Source organism: Linepithema humile, chromosome 1, assembly GCF_040581485.1.
Source record: "Linepithema humile isolate Giens D197 chromosome 1, Lhum_UNIL_v1.0, whole genome shotgun sequence".
Taxonomy (NCBI): domain Eukaryota; kingdom Metazoa; phylum Arthropoda; class Insecta; order Hymenoptera; family Formicidae; genus Linepithema; species Linepithema humile.
The window spans coordinates 22,595,372-22,619,107 of record NC_090128.1 but is presented as its reverse complement, the minus strand read 5'-3'; the positions used below and the strand labels follow the sequence as shown (position 1 = coordinate 22,619,107).

General features: G+C 32.6%; 3 protein-coding genes across 3 annotated transcripts; all 3 read right to left on the bottom strand.

The window, feature by feature from the left end:
- Positions 1 to 5,887: 5,887 nt before the first annotated feature.
- Positions 5,888 to 8,914, bottom strand: LOC136997510 (uncharacterized). The gene is made up of 4 exons (XM_067348415.1): positions 7,946 to 8,914; positions 7,600 to 7,879; positions 7,290 to 7,416; positions 5,888 to 7,205 (listed from the first exon to the last, which is right to left on the bottom strand). Exons 1-4 carry the CDS (start codon positions 8,015 to 8,017, stop codon positions 7,196 to 7,198), a joined length of 489 nt encoding a protein of 162 aa, XP_067204516.1. The 5' UTR covers positions 8,018 to 8,914; the 3' UTR covers positions 5,888 to 7,195.
- A 706-nt stretch (positions 8,915 to 9,620) lies between these two features.
- On the bottom strand, positions 9,621 to 14,525 carry LOC136997509 (THAP domain-containing protein 5-like). The gene is made up of 6 exons (XM_067348414.1): positions 14,238 to 14,525; positions 13,911 to 14,113; positions 13,728 to 13,835; positions 13,537 to 13,644; positions 13,346 to 13,453; positions 9,621 to 13,178 (listed from the first exon to the last, which is right to left on the bottom strand). The coding sequence occupies exons 1-6, from the start codon at positions 14,315 to 14,317 to the stop codon at positions 12,562 to 12,564; spliced, it is 1,224 nt and encodes a 407-aa protein (XP_067204515.1). The 5' UTR covers positions 14,318 to 14,525; the 3' UTR covers positions 9,621 to 12,561.
- Positions 14,526 to 15,642: 1,117 nt separating this feature from the next.
- Positions 15,643 to 22,955, bottom strand: LOC136997508 (uncharacterized). The gene is made up of 2 exons (XM_067348413.1): positions 22,856 to 22,955; positions 15,643 to 22,382 (listed from the first exon to the last, which is right to left on the bottom strand). Exon 2 carries the CDS (start codon positions 20,280 to 20,282, stop codon positions 16,479 to 16,481), a length of 3,804 nt encoding a protein of 1,267 aa, XP_067204514.1. The 5' UTR covers positions 20,283 to 22,382; positions 22,856 to 22,955; the 3' UTR covers positions 15,643 to 16,478.
- Positions 22,956 to 23,736: the final 781 nt, after the last annotated feature.

Genomic DNA, 23,736 nt, shown 5'->3' with positions numbered 1-23,736 from the left:
CTCGAAATGATGACTTTCCATTTCGATGCATTTATTAACTCGAGCTTGGAATGCTTGTACACATGTAGAAAGTGTATCTGGCGTTATTTGTGCGCAAGCATATCTAATACGTTCCACCATGTTTTCTCGAGTATTTGGTACTTTTGTATACACTTTTTCTTTAAGGTAACATAAAATTATTTCAACTTTCAAAATTATTTTAAAATTATTTCAACTTTCTTCTCTAAAGATAAATAATCCATTATTTATTTGCTGACATAAAGAACGCGTCCGTAAAAAAACAAGTAGCTAGCGTACGTATTACTGAAATTTACTTGACTTGAAATTTAAAGAATCCAGTTATTGAAGAATTGTTCTGACTTAATTTCTTTCATTTATTTTGTTTCTCCTTTTCAGTATTTTCAGTATTTCAGAAATTTACTACATATGTAGATGCCTCATAGTTTTGGTACGCTAGCTACTTGTTTTTTTACGGATGCGTTCTTTATTTCAGCAAATAAATAATGGATTATTTATCTTTAGAGAAGAAAGTTGAAATAATTTTGAAAGTTGAAATAATTTTATGTTACCTTAAAGAAAAAGAGTATACAAAAATACCAAATACTCGAGAAAACATGGTGGAACGTATTAGATATGCTTGCGCACAAATAACGCCAGATACACTTTCTACATGTGTACAAGCATTCCAAGCTCGAGTTAATAAATGCATCGAAATGGAAAGTCATCATTTCGAGCATTTATTGGAATTGAATAGTGACAGGCGAGGGGACTCACCGAAATAAAGCACCCCGATGGTGAGAGAAAATGGCAAAAACTAATTTTCACTGATTACAGCGCCATCTATCACGATTCGAAAAAATGTCTCGGACAAAACTTACGTATTTTTTTCCAAGGAATCCGAATCTGTAATAAAAAATGGGGGTTCCCATTTAAAATTTCAAAGTTGCCACCCGCCCCACCCCCAAGGGGCGGTGGGGGCGGGTTAATTTTTATACAGCCAGACGTCCCCCTTGATAATATTAAAAGTTTATTTGGGACATTTTTTCGTACAATGCTTATTTTTCGAAATATTTAGTTGTCTCAAGTTAAATGGGACACCCTGCATAGAGAAGAAAATGATTGGATTGAAGCTGATGATGCTTCAATTAGAAAAACACAATGGCCTAGAAACAATATGATACTTATAGAATTTTGTATTTCTATAACTTAATTAATTAAAGAGGACCGTCGTATGCTGTATACTGAAAGTACGACTGGGGTGATAATGGGCCGTCTTTAGCAAAATCTAACTGATACTAGGTGCGCAACTAAGTTTCCGGGTTTCACACATGAATGGCGCTAACGATACATGTAGTCGATATACATGTCTAAAGTTGTGTTTTTTTATTAACTTGGACATCTGTCAACAATAACCAGTCATAATACCAACACATATTGCAACGCAAAAATATTTTTTCTAACAATAAAGATGTCGAGTTTTGTGCCAAATAAACAGCATTTGCGGGAAGCTTTGCTTTTCTGCTTCAACTTGAAAGAAAATGCAGCTGAAGCACGCCGTTTGCTTGAGAAAGCCTACGGCGAACATGCACAATCGAAAACTACTTGTGAAGATTGGTTTAAACGCTTTAGAAATGGCGATTTCGACACTGAGGACAAGGAGCGCTCCGGAAGACCAAAAACATTTGAGGACGCCGATCTGCAAGCGTTATTGGATGAAAATGATACGCAAACACAAGACAACAACAACTGATAAATTTGAACCATGCATTGCTCGAAAAACGGCCAGAATGGGACACGAGACACGAACGAGTGATATTGCAGCACGACAACGTTCCGTGCCATCGCACTTCCATCGTCCAGGACACCATCAAAACGCTGAAATGGGATCTGCTACCGCACCCGCTGTATTCACCAGACCTGGCCCCTTCCAATTATCACTTGTTCCGGTCGATGGCACATGGCTTAGCTGGGCTACACTTGGCCAATTTCGAAGAAGTGCAAAACTGATTGGATAAATGGTTTCGATGCAAAGACGCGTCGTTTTATCGTCGCGGTATTCATGTATTGCCAGAGAGATGGCAAAAATGTGTAGCTAGCGAGGGACGATACTTTGAATAAACCGTTTTTTGTATTTCTCTTGAAATTTTCCATTTTGCATTGATAAAAAAAAACCCGGAAACTTAATTGCGCACCTAGTATTTCATTATTTTAGCTTTAAAAAACAGTCGTATATATATCATTAAAAAAAAAATATCTATCAATTACCTTTTTTTAAAAAAAAAGGTAAAATAAAGGTGCCAAGTACACGCTCTTGTCACAATCAAAACAAATTACTAAAAAAAAAGAAATAATATCTCAAAAAATAACCTTTTCAAAAAAAAAGGTAAAGAAAAAGGCGCCAAGTACACGCTCTTGTCACAACCAAAACAAAATAGTATTGTTTTACATTTAAAAAAAATTGCCGTATATATTAAACCTATCAAAAAACCAGTCGTATATATTACCCTTTCAAAAAAAGCTGTCGTACATATTAAAACCTTTCAACAAGTAATGCTGTTGTGTATATTAAAACTATAAAAAAATATGATATCAGGAAATGACGCCAAGTGGGATTAAAGAACTATGAAAAAAGTTGTAGACTATTTCTAAAAACTCATCAACTAAACTATTTCATAAAACTCTTCTATAAAACTTTTGTACATAAAGCTGTCGTATATATTAAATAAAAAATCTAAAAAATGCTGTCGTACATATATTATTATATTGCATACTATATTTCACCATATTTTACATATACTATACTATATGTATTATATATATTATTACATATACTATACGATATATATTATTTATAATATTACATATACTATGTATATTATAAAAAATTAAACTCATAAATAAAAAAATAAAAAAAATATTAAAAAAATAAAAATATTTTACCAAAAAAATTTTAAAATATTAAAAAAATTTAATTAAAATAAAAAAATATTTATTAAAAAACGCAAAAAAACTTGGCGTTGCTACACCTCAAAATATTATAAAGCAAAAAAATTAGTAATAATATAACAATTGACGATTAATTGACATAATGTAATAAGTTGACATCATGTAAGTTAACATGTAGTTTACTGTAGCAACGCCAAGTTTTTTTGCGTTTTTTAATAAATATTTTTTTATTTTAATTAAATTTTTTTAATATTTTAAAATTTTTTTTGGTAAAATATTTTTATTTTTTTAATATTTTTTTTATTTTTTTTATTTATGAGTTTAATTTTTTATAATATACATAGTATATGTAATATTATAAATAATATATATCGTATAGTATATGTAATAATATATATAATACATATAGTATAGTATATGTAAAATATGGTGAAATATAGTATGCAATATAATAATATATGTACGACAGCATTTTTTTAGATTTTTTATTTAATATATACGACAGCTTTATGTACAAAAGTTTTATAGAAGAGTTTTATGAAATAGTTTAGTTGATGAGTTTTTAGAAATAGTCTACAACTTTTTTCATAGTTCTTTAATCCCACTTGGCGTCATTTCCTGATATCATATTTTTTTATAGTTTTAATATACACAACAGCATTACTTGTTGAAAGGTTTTAATATGTACGACAGCTTTTTTTGAAAGGGTAATATATACGACTGGTTTTTTGATAGGTTTAATATATACGGCAATTTTTTTTAAATGTAAAACAATACTATTTTGTTTTGGTTGTGACAAGAGCGTGTACTTGGCGCCTTTTTCTTTACCTTTTTTTTTGAAAAGGTTATATATACATCAATGTGCACATTACTCTGTATTATCGATCCTTCGTGGACATAGCACGGAACGAAACCAAAAATTGTGCACATGGCTACGTAGTTCCAATGTCCACATTTTAGGTCCACAGGTGGCGTATCGCTTTCGCGGATCACGTAAAACCTGGCCGTGGCGTCTCTCAGGCTTCTCTCTGGTACCAGCGAGCTCGAATTGGCATCACTGGTCGTGTCGAAGGATTCAAGTGTGATTTAGGAGTAGGGGAAAGGAATGTGCGTGCCGATAACGCGTGCGAGAGAGAAAGCGTGGAAGTGAAGGAGAGAGGACATAGAGCACGTAGGCTACAGAGCGTATGTAAACAACCCCACCAAACCTTCCCTTGCCGTGAGTGAAAGAAATTCTTAATATGATATACCCCAGGTAGCATCTGAGGCGTTTCATTGTAGTCTACCCCAGGTAGTCGACGCGGTAGTGTCTCCGGCCAAGTTCAAAAAACGACACTACTAAGTCAGGAAAAGAATCTCTGGCAAAGTTCAGAAAATGACACTACTAATAGCGTTTTCGATTATACAGGATTTGAACGACCCAAGATTGGTTAATGACGTCATTGCAACCTCTCCACCAATGAAAGACTTGCATTTATAGTAAAATAGTGATTGATCAACCCTAGATCGTTCAAACCCCGTTTATTCGAAAACGCTATAAGGGCGGTATTCATAGTCCGTTCTTATATTTAAAATCGTCTTAAGCACGGACTTATATTCGCTCTCTTCGTCACACATAGATTGTGTCTGACGAAGAGAGCGAATATAAGTTCGTGCTTAAGACGATCTTGAATATAAGAACGGACTATGAATACCGCCCTAAGTCTCTTACTTTGCGCGCACAAAGTCGACTTTTCGGGGGTTTGTAGCAACTAAAATATAAAAAATTTTATAAAAACACATAGTATATCCTTAAAGGCGGCATCGCCACGACTAATTTAAGCCAAAAAAAATTTAAATTGGTCCAGCCGTTTCAGAGATACAAGCGGTCAAAAAGTGATGTTGGTAATGCAAAAAATTAAGAAACGTCGTCTCCTTATTCTTCTCCTCTGTCCGCAGGGACGAATGAAGAATTTACGGGGCCCAAAGTATTATCATTATCATTAAAATTTACGGGAATTTCTCGCACCAGGTGCCAAGAGTCGACGATTTCGACTTCCCCGAGTTGGGCTACGGGAATTCCTCGCACCAGGTGTCAAGGGTCGACGAATTCAACTTTCGCGAGTTGCGCTACAGGAATTTTTCGCACTAGGTGCAAAGGGTCGACGAATTCGATTTCCCCGAGTTGCGCTACGGGAATTCCTTGCACCAGGTGTCAAGGTTCGACGAATTTGACTTTCGCGAGTTGCGCTACAGGAATTTTTCGCACTAGGTGCAAAGCGTCGACGAATTCGACTTCCCCGAGTTGCGCTACGGGAATTCCTTGCACCAGGTGTCAAGGTTCGACGAATTCGACTTTTGCGAGTTGCGCTACGAGAATTTTTCGCATCTGGTGCCAAGGGTCGTCGAATTTAATTTCCCCGAGTTGCGCTACAAAAATTCCTCACACCAGGTGTCAAGGTTCGACGAATTCGACTTTCGCGAATTGCGCTACAGGAATTTTTCACACTAGGTGCAAAGGGTCGACGAATTCGACTTCCCCGAGTTGCGCTACGGGAATTCCTTGCACTAGGTGTCAAGGTTCGACAAATTCGACTTCCCCAAGTTGCACTACGAAAATTTTGCAAACACGAAAGAGAGAGAGAGAGAGAGAGAAAGAGAGAGAGAGAGAGAGAGAGAGAGAGAGAGAGAAATATGACATATTTTGATATAAAATCTAAAATCTTTTAAAATATTTAGTTATCGATAATCTTACCGTAATATTTTTATGCACAGAATAATAAAACAAATCAATACGTGTAAAAAACCCATTATTTGAAGAAAAAGTATGCAATTTACAATGTACTTTTTTAACAATTATGCGTTTTTTTTATACCACTTGATTCTCATTATTCTAATCATAAAAGTATTACGGTAAGATTATCCAGAACTTAATATTTTTAGAAATATTTTAATTTAAATTTTATATTGAAATATGTCAGATTAAGATATAAAATAACTCGAAAAGTATTAAAAAAAACTTCTGAAAAGTATGAAAAAAAAAAATTATATCCTTTAATCTTGTTAATATTTTATTAACAAATAAACTGCCATATAATAGAATTTTATTAGTATTAATAAACGAAGAACATCTCATCGACGTTGACATCAATCCAGTCGCAAAACTTATAATTTAAATAATTTAATTAATATGTTATTAAGTTAATATAAATGTTACATTCAAAATGTAGAAAAATAATTTAAATTTTGTCACATAATTAATTTTGTACATTTCTGTACATTTTTATATTAACTTAATTACATATTAACTAAACTATTTTACATTATAACACGTCTTGTGTTTTATATAGCATTTAAGTCATGTGAAACAGATGTTTCATTGATAATATTAAAAAATAACAAATAACATAAGTATTGCGTTTGATATCACAATTACGCTAGATGAAACATAATTAGTGTCATTTGAATGTTCTAACTACATTATTTTATGTTTAACATGTCTTTGATATCATATCATAGTTTTTTTCGCATATTTTGTAAAAATTTTAACATAACCGTGATATGAAGCCAAAGATATTTCATATCAGCTATCCATAACTTCATATGAATGGGGCAGTTAAATCAAAGACACGTTACAACTAAAAATAGTTTAATTTGAATATTTGAAATAAAACATAAGTATTGCGTTTGATATCACAATTACGCTAAATAAAACATAATAAGTGTCGTTTCGAATGTTTTAACTAAATTATTTTATGCTTAACATGTCTTTGATTTGATATTATAGTTTTATTTCGTATATTTTGTAAAAATTTTAACAAAACTGTAATATCAAACCAAAGATATTTTATATCAGCTATCCACGGCTTTATATCAATGGGGCAGTCAAACCGAAGACATGTTACAACAAAAAATAGTTTAGTTTGAATATTCGAAATAAAACATCTGTTTCACAGAATGTAAGTGTGATACAAAATACTTGTGTTGGAATGTAAGATAATTTAGTTAATATACAACTGACTTAATATAAATGTTACATCCAAAATGTGCAAAAATAATTGAAAAATAATCTCAATTTTGTCACATAATTAATTTTGTGCATTAATATTAACCTAATTACATAGTAACTAAATTATTTCGCATTCTAACACAAGTATTTTGTCACATCACACTTACATTCTGTGAAACAGATGTTTTATTGGTAATATTAGAAAATAACTAAAAAAAACTTTTTCTTGAGCAATGCGACGAGCCGCTTGAACACCATGACTTAATAATACCTAATTGTTTTTGTAAAATAAATGTAATAACTATACATGTAACTATAACTTGTAATTTTTAGAAATTTTTTAATGCTTTCTTACCTTCTTTCTCTGCCTCTTCTCCTGTGTCTGCCCCAGTGATGTGGTGCCATGGATAGCTGATATAAAAATTGCATAAATCTTTCCTGCTGTCGGCGAGCTCCTGCGGCTCTACCTCTCGGTCTATAATCTGTAATTATTAAAATTAATTTAATTACATATGTGTTTTTATAATAGTACAAAGAAAAATATATTCTACGTAAGTACTAAAAAATAGTGTGTAGGAAAATATGCAGTACGTAAGTACTAATAGTTATACACTATTTAAGTACTAATATATGGTACAATCTTTAATGGATTAAAATTATGTTACCTTGTCTGTTTTGTTTCGATGATATTGAACCAGCGGCGACGGGACCGGCGGCGACGGGACCGGCGGCGACGGAACCGGCGGCGACGGAACCAGCGGCGACAGAATCAGCGGCAACGGGACCGGCGGCGATGAAACCGGCGGCCACGTTCCGAACGGCAACGGAACGAGCGGCGACGGAACGGGCGGCGACGGAACGGGCGGCGACGGAACGGGCGGCGATTAAATCGACGTTGACGTCGACATCGCCGTTGAGGAGAGATTCTTCGTTCATCATTAGTATCTGCAATTTTATTGTATTAATTTTATTTGTTAATAAAATATTAACAATATTAAAGGAGTTACTTACATCGTCCTCCATCCTCATGCATTCACAAATGTCGAAGCGGTCCGCCATAGGTCCCCACAGGGCAGAGATCATTGAAGATCATTGAATCAATAATTAGTACAGATTTGAAACTTTCACAATAATATTGTCGTCACTTCGACAGCCGGTAATGTAGTTTGCAGTAAGTTCGTGTAAATGTACATTATGGATTTAGTTATCATCGAGATTATCGATATAAGTAGATCTATATGTCGCGACTATGAATTCGGGATATCAATGTTCAGTACTTCATTGATCAGTGAGTGTAAATATTGACGACAGAGTGTACCAGGTTAACTGCTTAAGTAGTGTTTGGTATAAAGAAGTGGCTACATAAGTAAGTAATGCATAGTTATTATTGTTACATTACATTTCCATTTATTTTATGTATTATCTTGTAATTATTGTATATGCTTTCCTAACTTTTACAGGTATTTGTCGATATGATTTTTTTGCGCTTACGTTTCCATTTAATATTATACATTAGACAAACGAAATCGTTGTAATATAATGGTCTATTGCCTTCTTACAAAAATACAGTTCGTCGAGTCAATTCAATTGTCTTAGGAAATAAATTAGTTCTGCGATTTATTTATCATTGATGAAAACATATTTCTTTAAAAATTCAGCAAACCGTTGCTTGACCAATAAATAAAGTTAAATTTACTTATAGATATACAGACACATGTGCAACAATTTTTGATATTCTGTTTTTCTATCCATTAGAATTTGTTCTGTGGGAGTTACATAGAAGAAGCCTGAGCTATAAAATAAAATAAATCTGCGGCTTTATTTTACTTTGAAGATTTTTATGCAAATACTGTAATAGTACAGACTTTCTGAAGCTTACTTATATATTATCTATACTTTCTGGAGTTTAAAATCAGGTAAGAAATAATTACTATTATTAACATTTCCATTTATTCTATTTATGTATTATCTTGTATAATTATTGTATACATATGCTTTCTTAGCTATCACAGGTATTTATTGAGTAGATATGATCTTCTTGCGCTTACGTTACCATGTAATATATTATGCATTAGACCAGTACTCGGAATTAGTTGAACATTTGAGCCAATTTCCGCGGTATACGCCTCTTTTCCTCTTCTTACCGCGCGCGCCGCAGCCGCTAGGGCCAGCGCCGCCGAGCGTTAGGAGCAGCACTATCTGATTATGAGTGGGTTCTTCTCACAGACTTCTATATATTACTTAGACTGCTAACTCCTTATGTATAAGGTGTCTTCATTTCTTATGTACGAAACGATACATAAAGTATTCCTTTCTGCGCATGCGCTTTGTGATGTATGTCCCTACATGCTACACATTCACATATAAACACACATACATAATACAATTAACTAATATCTCGTCCAAAAAACAGAAATCTATTAAAAAAATAATAATATTATTAAATAATATTATTAAGCTAAGTTAATTTAAATGAATCAAGCTTTATAAAATGTGTAGTATGCAAAACATTTTATATAAAAATACTAATGTATAACACTAAAATTGTATATAAAAAATATTATTTTTAATGTTTAATGTTTTTGTATATAAAATATATTATTTTTAATATTTTTATTAAATGATATTATAAAATGATTGATATATGTATATAAAATATTTTAAGGATAAATAAAAAATACACACATTTTACATTTATATTTTATTTTTATATTATTTTAATTAATTACATATAAAAATATAAAATTATTACAAAATAAAAAAATAAAAAACAAAAATACAGAAACAAATATACAAAATAAAAAACAAAAAGTTCTATTGATCTGGGATTATATTATTTTAATATTAACTGTTTTATTAATTATTCTCTTAAAAATAAGATTTGTTTAGTCAGCTGATGGCGTTTTCGAATTGGTTTTAAAATTTCTTCTTGATAAAATTTTGAATATGAATGCAGCCGTATTGTGATATATTTATTACACACTGCTATTATTAATTGAATTTTATGAGGCATTTCCAGTAAATTTATGTCTTCGCATTGTAAGTTAGGAAATATTTTGTTATTAAAAACAAGTACATTTTTTACTTTATTTATCACTTTTTTATCTATTTCTTTTATATTTATTTCACAGAAATGATCTGTTATAATATGTAATTGTTTTTCAGTTTCCTTGCATATAGAAAAAACTGATGCAGAAGGTTTTACTAATCCACCATTATTGCAGAAATTTAAAAATGTGGAAAATGTTTCTTCATGAGCATAATTATGCTCAGATTCTATATTTCTTAAATTTAAAATACAAGATTTGCAGTTAAGATACTTTAATTTTTTAACAATGTAACCGCTAATATAATAAATTATATAATCAGTAACAGTATCGTGCTTTTTCAATGATATTTCATGAAAATCATTATTATATTCGTCATCGTTTTCAGATTCTAAATCATTAAACATATTATCCTGTTTCTTTTTCTTCCACATTAAAGGAAATATAGATGTGGCATATTCTGCATCAAATTCAAAACAATTCGAATTTATTGAAGCTTTTATGTCAGTATGTAATAAAATTTGTTTCATTGCATACGTAAATTGTTGGCAAGTAGGATTGTTATTAAAACCGTGTCGCCCACGAATCTTAGAAAATAATATTTCTAAATGATCTTGTGAAAATTTATAACTTAAAATATATTTAAAAGATTCATTATTTTTAAAAATTTCTGTTGAAATATCCAAAATTGACTGAGCAGCAATTGACAAACCATATATAAATGTTTTTCTTGCAGTGCGATGTAGTAATCGACCATCAGATGTTTTTAAAGAAAATAAATACTTTGTTGTATCATTAACAATATGTCTTAAATATTCAATATTTTTCGAAAAAATGGGTGTCTTGAAACCTTTTCCGAAAGGATTTCTAGAATTTAATATATCGAATAAGCGATCTATTGTTCTCAAAAATTTGACTGTTGCAAAACTATCTCGAAAATCTTGAAAGCCTTCAGCTTCTAAAAATTCTATAGCATTAGCAACTGATGAACTCAGAACATGTACAGCATACTTCACTTTCATTTTATTTTGTTTCCAATTTATACATTGTGAAGATAAACGATTTTTTAATTTCAAAGTTAATTGCTTTTGTAAAGCATGTAACTTCACAATATAATCCCATTTAATAGAACCTTCATGAGTTTTAAATTCTTTGTAATCTGCTAACGCATTTCTAGCTAATTTAACCATATGGCATGGATCCAATATGATTTTTACATTTTTATTTTCATTAGAAGGGCATGGAAATGAATTTTTAATTTGTCTATAATCTTCAGCAAATATTTCTGCTCCAAGCTTATTTATTGCACTACAATTGCATGTATCACCATCGAATGTTAAACTGTGTACACGTAAATTATATTTGCAACAGAGAATTAACGCATTTTTTATTAATTGACACAGCATTGTCGAAGATGTTTTATTTACCAAAAAATATGCAATTGGCCATTTCCATGCTCCTTTTAACGATACTAATAAGAATACTAAAGCTTCCCTTGCTTCTACATCATCATTTTCTATAGATACAGCATTACCGTAATCACAAAATCCTATGTACTTGTGTTTCTCTCCACTCCATGTGATTTGTTGCTTAATTGCCATTGCATCTAATATAAGGCAACAATCCTTTTCTTTTTCATCTAATTTGTTGAGAGTTTGTAATATTTTCAATTGAAATCCAGGTCCTATATTTATATTGGACATCCAATTTCGCATAGATGATGGATGTGGCAATTTGAAAATTATTCTAAAAAATCAGTTTTATGAGAAATACTATTTTCATAACAATAATATTAAATATATTTTTTATATTTGCACATTTGATGATAAGTATAATAATAGATAAAGTCGTAAATAATGTATAACAAAAATAGCATTGCACATTGCAAGTAATGTAAGAAAAAAACAGATTTTGCAGACAGACAAATTTAGTAATAGGGCACAGAGATATAATTAATAAGTGACAAATTGTTGCTGAAGTATTAATAAATTACTAATAAATATTTTAAAAGGAAAAGGATATATTATAGTTTATATAAACATCCCAGCAAACGAGAATAAATTAAAAGTAAAAATTTTCAATCTTTCTGAATTCCTTTTCTTGGTTAAAAATTTTTTACTTTTAATCCATTCTCGTTTGCTGGGATATAAGCAGTTATAATTGAACAGCTTTATAAGCACATGTTCTATTAATAGTCATGCAATACATTATATTTATTCAATTATAAGTCCAACATATCCTAGGTAGGACATAATCATTTCATATACATTCCCTAAACATTGGTATATAAAATGAACATGTGTTACCTATGATTTTTTTGTTAAAGTTAATAATAATAAATAAATGTTCAAACATAAAACATGCAAATATATACAGTAATAAATCAGGTCATACATTAATAAGTATACTTAGTTAATGGGCTTGTTCGTTTTAGCTACACTGGGGCTGCTCTGGTTCTGCTCTACACAGGATAATACAGGACAGATAAATAGTTTGTCCTGTATTATCTTGTTTAGAGCAGACCCAGAGCTGCCCCAGTGCAGCTAAAACAAACAAGCCCAATATTTTTCTACTATTAATTTATATACATATATATTTGTATATATATATATATATATGTGTGTGTGCATATACATAATTAATTAATTTATATTTATGTATACTTCTTAATGCATAAAAGAATTTTAAAAAAGAAATAGAAGAAAACACACATGCTGACTTACAATACCCGTAAGCTTTTGGGGAATGATAATGTAAGGTCAATGCAAACCTTTTAATATCTTCGGAATAACGTCGTCCTTTTTGTTTATTTTTATTTTTATGATCATTTTTAAATATTTCAGAAGATACTTTACCCAAATCAGAACTTAACATATCATACGTTTCATCATTAATTGTTTTTGAATCTTTTAATTTATGTATCAAGTTATCAATTTGTATTTCTTTTCTATTTGTTTTTCTATTTAATAATTTTATTTTATTTTTTTCGAAAACAAGCTTTTCTTTCCAATTTTTTTTTTCTTTTTCTATAAAAGTTTTAAACATATCTGCTTGATTGTTTAATTGTTTTTCATAATCTTGTGTTAAGGAACTGATCATTGCTTTCAGCTTTTTATTTTCATCTTCCAGTTTACGACATTTTATGTTTGTCCTTTGTAATATATTTGTAGATTCACGTTTTTGAGATTCTGTTAAGCCTAAAATAAGACATAATTTATATTACAAAAATTAATAAGATATATAGTAATAAAATCCATAATAATAAAATCATGAAATCTAATTATATACGCTACGTAAGAAATCATGTAATTAAATAATTTTCTGATTTTCATATAATATATATTATAATTTATTATTTTCGTACCTAGCTGTATTGTATTGTATGTTGTATCAGCAGTATCATATTGTGCAGTAATATCTGTTTCACTTAAAGTTTGGACATCCAGATTCTCGCTATTACATTCATTTGAATCTAAATAAATCAAAATAAAATTCATATATTAAATAATTTTCTGATTTTTATATAATATATATTATAATTTATTATTTTCGTACCTAGCTGTATCGTATTGTATGTTGTATCAGCAGTATCATATTGTGCAGTAATATCTGTTTCACTTAAAGTTTGGACATCCAGATTCTCGCTATTACATTCATTTGAATCTAAATAAATCAAAATAAAATTCATATATTAAATAATTTTCTGATTTTTATATAATATATATTATAATTTATTATTTTTGTACCTAGCTGTATCGTATTGTATGTTGTATCAGCAGTATCATATTGTGCAGTAATATCTGTTTCACTTAAAGTTTGGACATCCAAATTCTCGCTATTACATTCATTTGAATCTAGATAAATCAAAATAAAATTCATATATTAAATAATTTTCTGATTTTTATATGTGCAATTGTTGATATACTTACTTGAATCTTTATCAGAACTTTGATCATATAAATTTTGAGTGGGTATAATATCTGCTTTTAATCTTCTCACTTTTGATGTATTTGCAAAATCACTATCAGTAAAATGAAATTGGCAAATACGGCTTGATGATGTTGGTATCCAATTTGTTCTATTAATTGCTATTATCCATTGTTCCAATAAATAAGGTATACTTATAGGAAATCTAAATTATTTAACAATTTATTAACATTGATACTAAATATATTTAGAATTTCTTTTAATGATCAAAAAACAGCAGTGTCACGACAATATAATTCTACCACATATTTTTATTAAATAATACTTACTTAAAGAAAGAGATTTTGTCATTTTTCTTTCTGTATGCTGCTGTGCTTTTGCAATTTAAAACAGCACATTTAAATGGCATTGTTGACTTTTTTTTATGACGTTTTTATCACGTATCGCGGATCACTTTTCTCATGTAAAAAGATTAGAATTATAGGTTAGAAGAACCGTATTATGGAGAATATATTGACTATATATATCTTTTTGCTTCTGCGCATGTGCACAATGAGACACTTTAACACATGCTTTTTGGGGCCATAGCACATAAGCGAAATTTGGGAAGTTAGCAGTCTAGTAATATATAGAAGTCTGTGGTTCTTCTCCCTATTTATTAAAATTTAAAAAAATGTATTAAAATTTATTAAAAATTAATTTTTTATTTTTAAATTTATTAAGTGGAAATATTTCAATAGATTTCCATGTCACCTATGAGGTACTAATGCTGACGCTTTTTTTTTTAAGTGGTTTCCCCCGTAGGCCTATTTCACTAAAGATAAAAATAACAAATTCTTAATTTAAAAAAAATATATAAAAGAGATTTTCTTAATTAGATTTTCTTGGCCTTTTATGAGAATGAACAATTGATGCAATAATGTAGATAGAAACCACTTAAAAAAAAACGCGTCAGCATTAGTACCTTATGAGTGACGTAGAAATCTATTGAAATATTTCCACTTATTAAATTTAAAAATAAAAAATTTATTTTTAATAAATTTTAATACATTTTTTTAAATTTTAATAAATAGGGAGAAGAACCCACTCATAATCAGATAGTGCCGCTCCTAACGCTCAGCGGTGCTGGCCCTAGCGGCTGCGGCGCGCGCGGTAAGGAGAGGAAAGGAGGCGTTTACCGCGGAAATCGGCTCAAATGTTCAACCAATTTCGAGCACTGCATTAGACAAACGAGATCGTTGTAATATAACGGTCTACTGCTTTCTTACATATTTCTTGGAACATATTTCTTGGAACATATTTCTATTATTGATTTGTTGAATTTATTATTGAACAATTATTGCAGTTGTTTAGTTAATAAAATTTTATTTATTATTAATATATATACATATATAGGGTGCGGCATTTTAATTCAGACTCCAAAATATACAAGGTGTTTCTGAAAGGTCTTCTCAAACTTCAAAAGCGTATTCTAGCGGTCATAAGGATGAAAAAAGTTCTTATGAACGTGTCCTACAACGCTTTCTTTTCGAGATACCTTTTTTTCTCGACAATACTGTTCTTGGGCGCTGAATTGCGGCTGGCGAACATTTCGAACATTTACTTTGATTGTTTTTTGGATTTAATACTGCACTTTCCAATAAAATTAAAAATTTCATTAAAAATTAAAAAATGATTGTATCTTGAAAAAGAAACATTGCAGGACATATGTTTATAGGAATTGTTTTCATCAGGACCGCTAGAATACGCTGTTGAAGTTTGAGAAAACCTTTCAGAATCATGTATAAAAAATAAAAATGAAAAGAAATGTTTTAAACAAAAGTTGTTTGCTTCATAAAAGAAAAAGAGATAGAGATATTAGTTACACCTTGGGTGGAGATGCTTCAAAGATTTGAAAATCAATCAAGTTTTCTTAAATGGAACTCTTCTAATTTTTTTATAAATCGATTCTTTACCATATTCGACGTAAGAAGTTGTAATGGTAGAATGGCCAAAAATTGAATAGTTTAGGAGAATTTTTATACTTTAATTTGACATAATTTTGCATAAAGTATGAAATATTTCGTAATATAATCATTTTTCAATTATCTTATCTATATGTTGGGGGACGTGTTTGTCCGTGTATTTTTTGGTGATAGAATTCGTGTAAAATTTGTAGTAATTGTAAATCTTTATTTGTTGGCTTACACGGGTATCGTTTTACGTGACGCAATACACGCGCTCCTTCAGAGAGAGAGAGGGCGTTACAAATTAGTTCCTCACATTTAAAAGAGAGTGCGTTATAAGCGCTACACAATATAAATAATCTAAATCAAAATACAGTGTGAGATAAGACTATTGCCTCAACATACCGGCCCCCTTGAAAGCTCTGACTTTCAACAGAAATATCGGTAGCTTAAAACTAGTTTACGTTATAAATCAATTCAAATCTATCGCATCGCAAGTTAAGATAAAAATAAGTCAGATAAAAGAAAAAATGCATGTTTCATATTACATCAATAGGCCTAACTCGTAGATACTAAACTTAAAACGATACTAGACAATGTTAGTAAATTACTAATATATTTAACTTAAATTTTGCCTCCTTCAATAGGCAAAATACATATCTTTGGTAATGAGCGCTTAATGATACCGTTGGAAGTTTTTATGCTTACGACTCGTACCAAATTGTCTTTTCCTGGATGTGTCTCAACAACACGACCCATGCGCCACTGCAAAGGTGGTAGATTATCATCCTTGAGTAATACCAGTGTTCCAGGAGAGACCATATTCGAATTAGGTTTGTTCCACTTGACTCGTTGTTGGAGTTGTGTCAAATATTCTCTACTCCAGCGCGTCCAAAAATGTTGTTTAAGTTGTATAAGATACTCGTAACGTGATAATCGATTTGGAGCGATTTCTTGTACCTCGGGCTCAGGAATATTGATTAACGATTGGCCGATCAAAAAATGGCCAGGTGTCAATGATGATAGATCTGATGGATCGTCTGACATTGGGCATAAAGGTCTCGAGTTTAAACATGCCTCAATCATGGTAAAAACTGTATAGAGTTTTTCAAAGCTTAATAAAGCGTTTCCGATGACTCGCTTCATATGAGTCTTGGCTGACTTTACGGCAGACTCCCATAGTCCTCCAAAATGAGGTGAATGAGGAGGTATGAAATGCCAACGTATTGATTGTTGAGCTGTGAAGTCAAGAATCTGTTGGTTGTGACCTGAATTTGTCAATAGATTTGTAAGTTTCTTTAAATCGTTGTCTGCTCCGACGAAATTTGTACCATTATCCGAAAATATGTCGCTTGGTTTTCCTCTTCGTGATATAAATCTCTTCAATGAGTTTAAAAATGCGGTGGTCGTAAGATCGCTCACTAATTCTAGATGTACGGCCTTAGTAGCCATGCATATGAAAACGCAGAGATATGCTTTACCAGTTTTGTTACGCGATATTTTTATACGAAACGCACCTGCGTAGTCAACACCACTCTTTTCAAACGCTCGAGATGGTGTTATACGTTCTACTGGAAGATCTCCCATTAATTGATCTTTTATCATTGGACGTGTCCTAAAACAAACTATACATTTTTGTAAAACACGTCGTATCGCTGTTTTTCCGGATAGAGGCCAAAATCGCGTGCGAATGTGAGCCAGTAGCGCTTGTGCACCTGTATGCAATGTTCGATAGTGTTCATCCTTAATGATTAATTCAGTTAGTTTATGTTTTGTTGGAATAACAATTCCATGTTTTTGCGAGTATGGTATATTAGCGTTACGCAATCGCCCGCCCACGCGTATTAGACCGTTAGCATCAAGAAATACACACAAATTATATAAACGACTGTTTTGACGAATTTCACGATTTGACTTTAATGCCTGGATTTCTAACGAGAATTCTCTTTCTTGCATGTATTTCAATAAAACGTTCATAGAATTTTCAAGTTCGTCTACATCTAATGATCCGTATTTTCTTGACTCAGAATTAAGAGCGTTATATTTAAATCGTAGAATGTATGCGACGACTCGCTTTAGACGGGACAATGATGAATACCGATCGAAAATTGCAAGTTCTCCAATATTAATGATAAAGGTGGTAGTTGGTTTTTTAGCTTCTGGTAGCTCTGTCACTCCCTCGGCAGCTGCGTGTGGCCATTCATCGACGTCTTGTTGCAGCCAGGTAGGTCCATTCCACCAGAGTTCGGTTTGCTTAAGTTCTGCTGGATTTAAGCCTCGAGAAATGATATCCGCTGGATTATGCTTGGATTCTATGTGTCGCCATTTAGCTTGATTTGTTAATTCGTGTATCTCTGCGATGCGGTTTGCAACAAAAGTTTTCCATTGATGAGGTTGACCTGATATCCAGGCAAGTGTAATAGTGGAATTGCACCAAAGATATGTAGAATCTATTTTCTTTGTTAATGCATCTGTTACCTTCTTGTATAGTCGTGAAAGTAATAAGGCTCCACATAGTTCCAGGCGTGGTAAGGATACTCTCTTCAATGGTGCTACTTTAGACTTAGCACAGAGTAAACGAACGGTAGGCTTTCTCCCCTTTTGATAACATTTAATATAAAGACAAGTTCCATAGGCAGCTTCTGATGCATCACAAAAGCCGTGTAATTCGATTTGTCCTGAACAGGCTTGCATCGCATGGCGAGGAATGCTGATAGTGCTCAATTGAGGAAGCTGTTGCATATATTTTAGCCAAGTGGTATGAAGATCAAGAGGAAGAGATTCATCCCAATGAACTTGAATCTTCCATAGTTGTTGTAGAAGGATTTTTGCTTTTATCACGACAGGGCCTACTAAGCCGAGAGGATCAAAAATTTGTGAGATTGTTGATAAAATTATTCTCTTAGAGACTCGTATTGGAACATCCAAATTTTCGACCCGATATTGAAGAGCATCTTCTGGAGGATTCCACAAAAGCCCAAGTGTTTTCACTTCTTCTCCAATAGGTAATATTGATTCAAGAGAAATATCGTCAGACTCCAATAAGATGGAAGGTTCATTTGACACCCACTGTCGAAGCTCGAATTTTGCATCTTCAAGTATTCGTGTTACTTCTCGCTTGATAATAGATAACTCCTCTATTGTATCGGCTCCGCATAACATATTGTCAACATAAAAATTTTGTTGTATGACACGACTCGCTTGTGGAAACGTGACTGCATTTTCACGAGCTAATTGATCTAAACATCGTATTGCTAGATATGATGAACTGGCTAATCCGTATGTGACGGTGTTTAGTCTCAGTATGCGCATTGATTCCGTTGGATCCTCTCTCCAAAGAATAACTTGTAGATTCCGCTGATCTGCATGAATGTTTACTTGCCGATACATTTTAGCAATGTCGGCACTGATGACATACGTATGTTCCCTGAAGCCGAGAGCGATGGAAAAAAGATCAGGTTGAATATTTGGTCCGACCATCAGTATGTCATTTATTGAGACATTAGAAGACGTCTTGTTGGAACCGTCAAAAACTACTCTTAGCTTTGTGGTGCTGCTACTTTCCTTCATTACAGCATGATGTGGTAAGTAATGTAGGAATGAATTTGAATCTTCTGCTGATATCTCTGAGCAATGGCCCAAAGATATGTATTCGTTGATGAACATAACGTATTGTTGCTTTAATTCAGGAGATTTGATGAATTTTCGTTCCATTGAACGTAATCGATGCGCAGCTGCGTGTTTTGATTCTCCAAGTTGAGAAATACTTCTTTTGATTGGCATTTTTACGTTAAATCTACCATCTTCTTCTCGTATAGTGGTGTGCATGAAGTGATCTTCACAAGCTTGTTCTTCGCTGGAGAGATGTCTGGATTTGATGCATTCTTCCGTCATCCAAAATCGTTCGAGCTGTTGCTGTATCTGGATTTCTGGAGAAAAAACGCAAAATGAAGCAGTTTGACTGATGCTCGAGTATTGTGCCTTTGGTGATATAGGTCCTGATACAATCCATCCAAATTTTGTCTTTTGTAAAATAGGCATGTTGTTTGCGAATCTTATTTGTCCGACACAGAGAAGCTCCCAGAAGATCGACGCTCCCAGTAGTAAATCCACATTTCCTGGTATGTCAAATGTTGGGTCGGCCAATGCAATGTCGTCTGGAATCTGGAATGATAGTAGATGTAACGCTGTTGATGGTAATGAATCAGTGATCTTGTCGATGACGAAGTATGGTAGTTCGACTTGGTAAGCGTTTAGTCTTGATTTGATGATCGTGTGCACTCGTTCTGATACTCTGGTGGAGATTTGAGCTAAGCCAGAGACTGGTACATTAATCCTTTCACTGTGAAGTTGCAGTTTATTACATAATGCACGCGAAATGAAATTTGATTGCGATGCCGAATCGAGTAAAGCTCGGTACTCATGCATGAGGCCACGACTGTCACGAATATGTAGTATTGCGGTAGACAACAAGACCTCAGACTGACATTTGGTGACGCAGTGTGTTTGTGAAATAGCATTTTCTGATAGTTTTTGTTCAGCGCGATTATTTTTTGCCTGATTTGTCGTGCTAGAACTCGACTCGCTCGCATCGCCATCATGCAGCAGCGTGTTATGTTTTTTATTGCATTTTCGACATCCTCCGAGCGCGCAAGCTTGTCCTTTATGATTTCTAAGACAATTGAAACATAATTTATGTTTTTTAGCTTCAGAAACTCTATTGGATACTGAGAGATTGCGAAAAGTTGCGCACTCGTAGATACGATGTGACGCATTGCATACAGGGCACTTATCATTTGCAACGGATATACATGATATTTCGCTATTGGCTTTCTTTGACGCGTGAGGTTTCGTGTTACCATGGAATTTGCTGCTCGTCTTATGTGAATAGTCATTGTCTAGTACTGACGCGCGTTTTTCTAGAAAAGTTAATAAACATGATTACATCCCATGAATTAGCCTTTAAGATTTCTAGAGCTCTTACGTGTTTTTGAACGTTATCGATTGTGTTACGTAAAACAATACCTGATTCCTTGTGAATTGTGGGAATATCAAGAAGTGCTTGAATATGATGATTCGTAATGAGTTTTGTATTTTTAAAACGTTTTTGCAGCAAATCCCATGCAACTGGATAATTTTGCGCTGATGATTCGAGCGAGTCAATTACTTCTGCTGCAGTGCCCTTTAGGGACGAACGTAGATAATATAGCTTTTGAATATCGGGCAATGTTGTATTATCGTGAACTAATGCGGTGAAGCTATCATAAAAATTGAGCCAATGCTCATAACTTCCGTCAAATGTGGGCAAATTCATCGTAGGTAATTTTACCGCGAATTTCCTCGTTGGTTGATTTGGATTTTGATTTTCTTCTGCGTTAACATTTTGAATAGGATTGTATTGTCTCATCGAAATAATTCGGTTTGCGCGTCCTATTAAAGAATGAAATGTTGTTTCGAAATTATCTCGCTCGATCATCTGTGCATCAGAATTATCTATGCCTTCAATATCAAATTGTATTTTTTCTAATTCGCAAAAGGTCTCTTTGACTGAGTTAATCTGCGACTGTAATTCATGAATATCGTCGGTATTTGCATGAAACGCGTCTAAATAAGTTTTGAATCGTGTCAATTTCCCCTTTTCGGTTCCTCGACGACGCGTGAGGATATTTATGTCGGCCATCGCGTGTATTTGTTTGTGTTAAATGAATGTAGGAAAACCTGTTTATTCCTGTGTGAATATTAGATTTGTTGAAATATTGATGTACACGTTTTGTTCCAACGTGGCGTATACGTGGCCTCTTGGCAAGCTGCGTCGCCTGTCTCGATATGGCGTTGATTCCTTGTCGGCCACGTGTATAGAGGTTAGCTTCCTGAATCGCCGGCTGCTGTGTCCGAGGATTCCAGATGAATCTTGTTCCGTATCCGGCTCGAAGGACCAATGTTGGGGGACGTGTTTGTCCGTGTATTTTTTGGTGATAGAATTCGTGTAAAATTTGTAGTAATTGTAAATCTTTATTTGTTGGCTTACACGGGTATCGTTTTACGTGACGCAATACACGCGCTCCTTCAGAGAGAGAGAGGGCGTTACAAATTAGTTCCTCACATTTAAAAGAGAGTGCGTTATAAGCGCTACACAATATAAATAATCTAAATCAAAATACAGTGTGAGATAAGACTATTGCCTCAACACTATATACTCTTCTGCACAAAATAATGAGAGGAATCAATTGGTATATAAAAAACACAGTTATTTTTAAGAAAAAGTATGATAATTTGCAACAAGCAGTAACATATTTTTTTTTAAACATTGATTCCTCTCATCATTTTGTGCATAAAAGTATTGAGATAAGATAATCGAAAAATGAATATTTAACGAGATTCTATCGTTACAATAGCAACTTTTACAGGAGCTAAGTTTACCAAATTTGGATCGGTCATCAGACATGTTCTCTTTGCTCCCATATTTTGTATGTCCATCCCCAATTCTCTTGTAACACCTATTCCATATCTTATCGTAGAACAAGCCATCTAAAATTTTATATAAATTTTACTAAATAACATAATATATAAATTAAAATTGTTACTATTACATTACTAAATATTTTAAAATAGCACAAGAAAATAAGCGATTACGGAATATTTAACATTTTTTTCTAATTTTTTACACTTTGGCATTACTTAAAATATTTTTTGCAAAACACGTATTATTTTATATGAGTGAATGTTTTTAGAAATAGTTTATAGAAATAATTTATTAGAGCATTATATAAATCACGCATCTGATATGGTTTATTACAATATTCAGGTTATCAGATTATCAGAAACTCAAAAATGCGACAGCGAATAGAGCTACTTTAAAAACAATCCTTATCTTAATTCTCCTCAATACGCGGAAGGTCTTCGATTTCATAATTTTAAAGTGTGCGATGTAATCGACATATTATCATACACGTGACTTAATAATTTTTCTTTCTTTGTGTAAACTTTTCTCACAATTTTACCTCGAAAGCATATTCTTTATTAGGCGTAACGTTTGCCGCGGTGCTTCGAGCAATCCCATGTTTCTGTACATTGGTAGCTCCTGGATTTTTATGCGCTGGACATCTGCATCTAAAAACACAAGTCAAAACAAATACATTTAAAATTTGTATGTTTTGCATTGTTATCAGTTTTATCGAGCATTGCTACCGAACTAGTATGCACTTCTTTACTGAATACTGCACATGTAGGTTTCTCTGGCAAATTTCTACCGTAAATATTTACTGAAAAAGAAAATTATTTACTTGATTCAAATAAATATTTACTAGATTCTAATAAATATTTACTTGATTCTAATAAATATTTACTTGATTCTAATAAATATTTACTTGATTCTAATAGATATTTACTTAACCATACATTCTGCCAATCTTCGCGACCGACAATGTTTTCGCGAATGTTCGAAGAAGCAGAGTGATTTTCAAAAGATTCGACGTCACCGCCACAACGACGGTGAACGCGTCGTCGTTGCTAGTTTGCAATTCCGCAAAAAACTATTTTATTTACGCACCCAACAAATTTTGCGAGGTTTTTATCGTTAACCGACGCGTCATATCTTCGCTCGCGAGTAATGACAACGTTGATTACGATTACGTTGTTCGCGGATTGAACGACGAAATGGAATACGATATTCGAGCCAGAGACGCGTTCAACGAATGCGATGAAATCGTCGTAACGTTCAGCGATATCGACGGAAGAAGAATAGTCGCGCCCACGATCGAAGGACTGTACACTGGTAACGATGCGGCGTTATACACTCGCGATGAATATGTATTTAACGATTATCGATCGTTGTTAGATTGTCAATGAGAACGTCGATGCGTCGTCGCATCCCGTTTAATAA

Coding starts and splice junctions, on each gene's coding strand:
- LOC136997510 (XM_067348415.1), bottom strand. CDS start 8,017: ATGATCTCTGCCCTGTGGGGACCTATGGCGGACCGCTTCGACATTTGT. Junction 7,880..7,945: donor GCATGAGGATGGAGGACGAT/GTAAGTAACTCC, acceptor ATAAAATTGCAG/ATACTAATGATGAACGAAGA. Junction 7,417..7,599: donor ATCGAAACAAAACAGACAAG/GTAACATAATTT, acceptor TAATAATTACAG/ATTATAGACCGAGAGGTAGA.
- LOC136997509 (XM_067348414.1), bottom strand. CDS start 14,317: ATGCCATTTAAATGTGCTGTTTTAAATTGCAAAAGCACAGCAGCATAC. Junction 14,114..14,237: donor GACAAAATCTCTTTCTTTAA/GTAAGTATTATT, acceptor TAAATAATTTAG/ATTTCCTATAAGTATACCTT. Junction 13,454..13,536: donor ATACAATACGATACAGCTAG/GTACGAAAATAA, acceptor TGATTTATTTAG/ATTCAAATGAATGTAATAGC.
- LOC136997508 (XM_067348413.1), bottom strand. CDS start 20,282: ATGCATGAGTACCGAGCTTTACTCGATTCGGCATCGCAATCAAATTTC.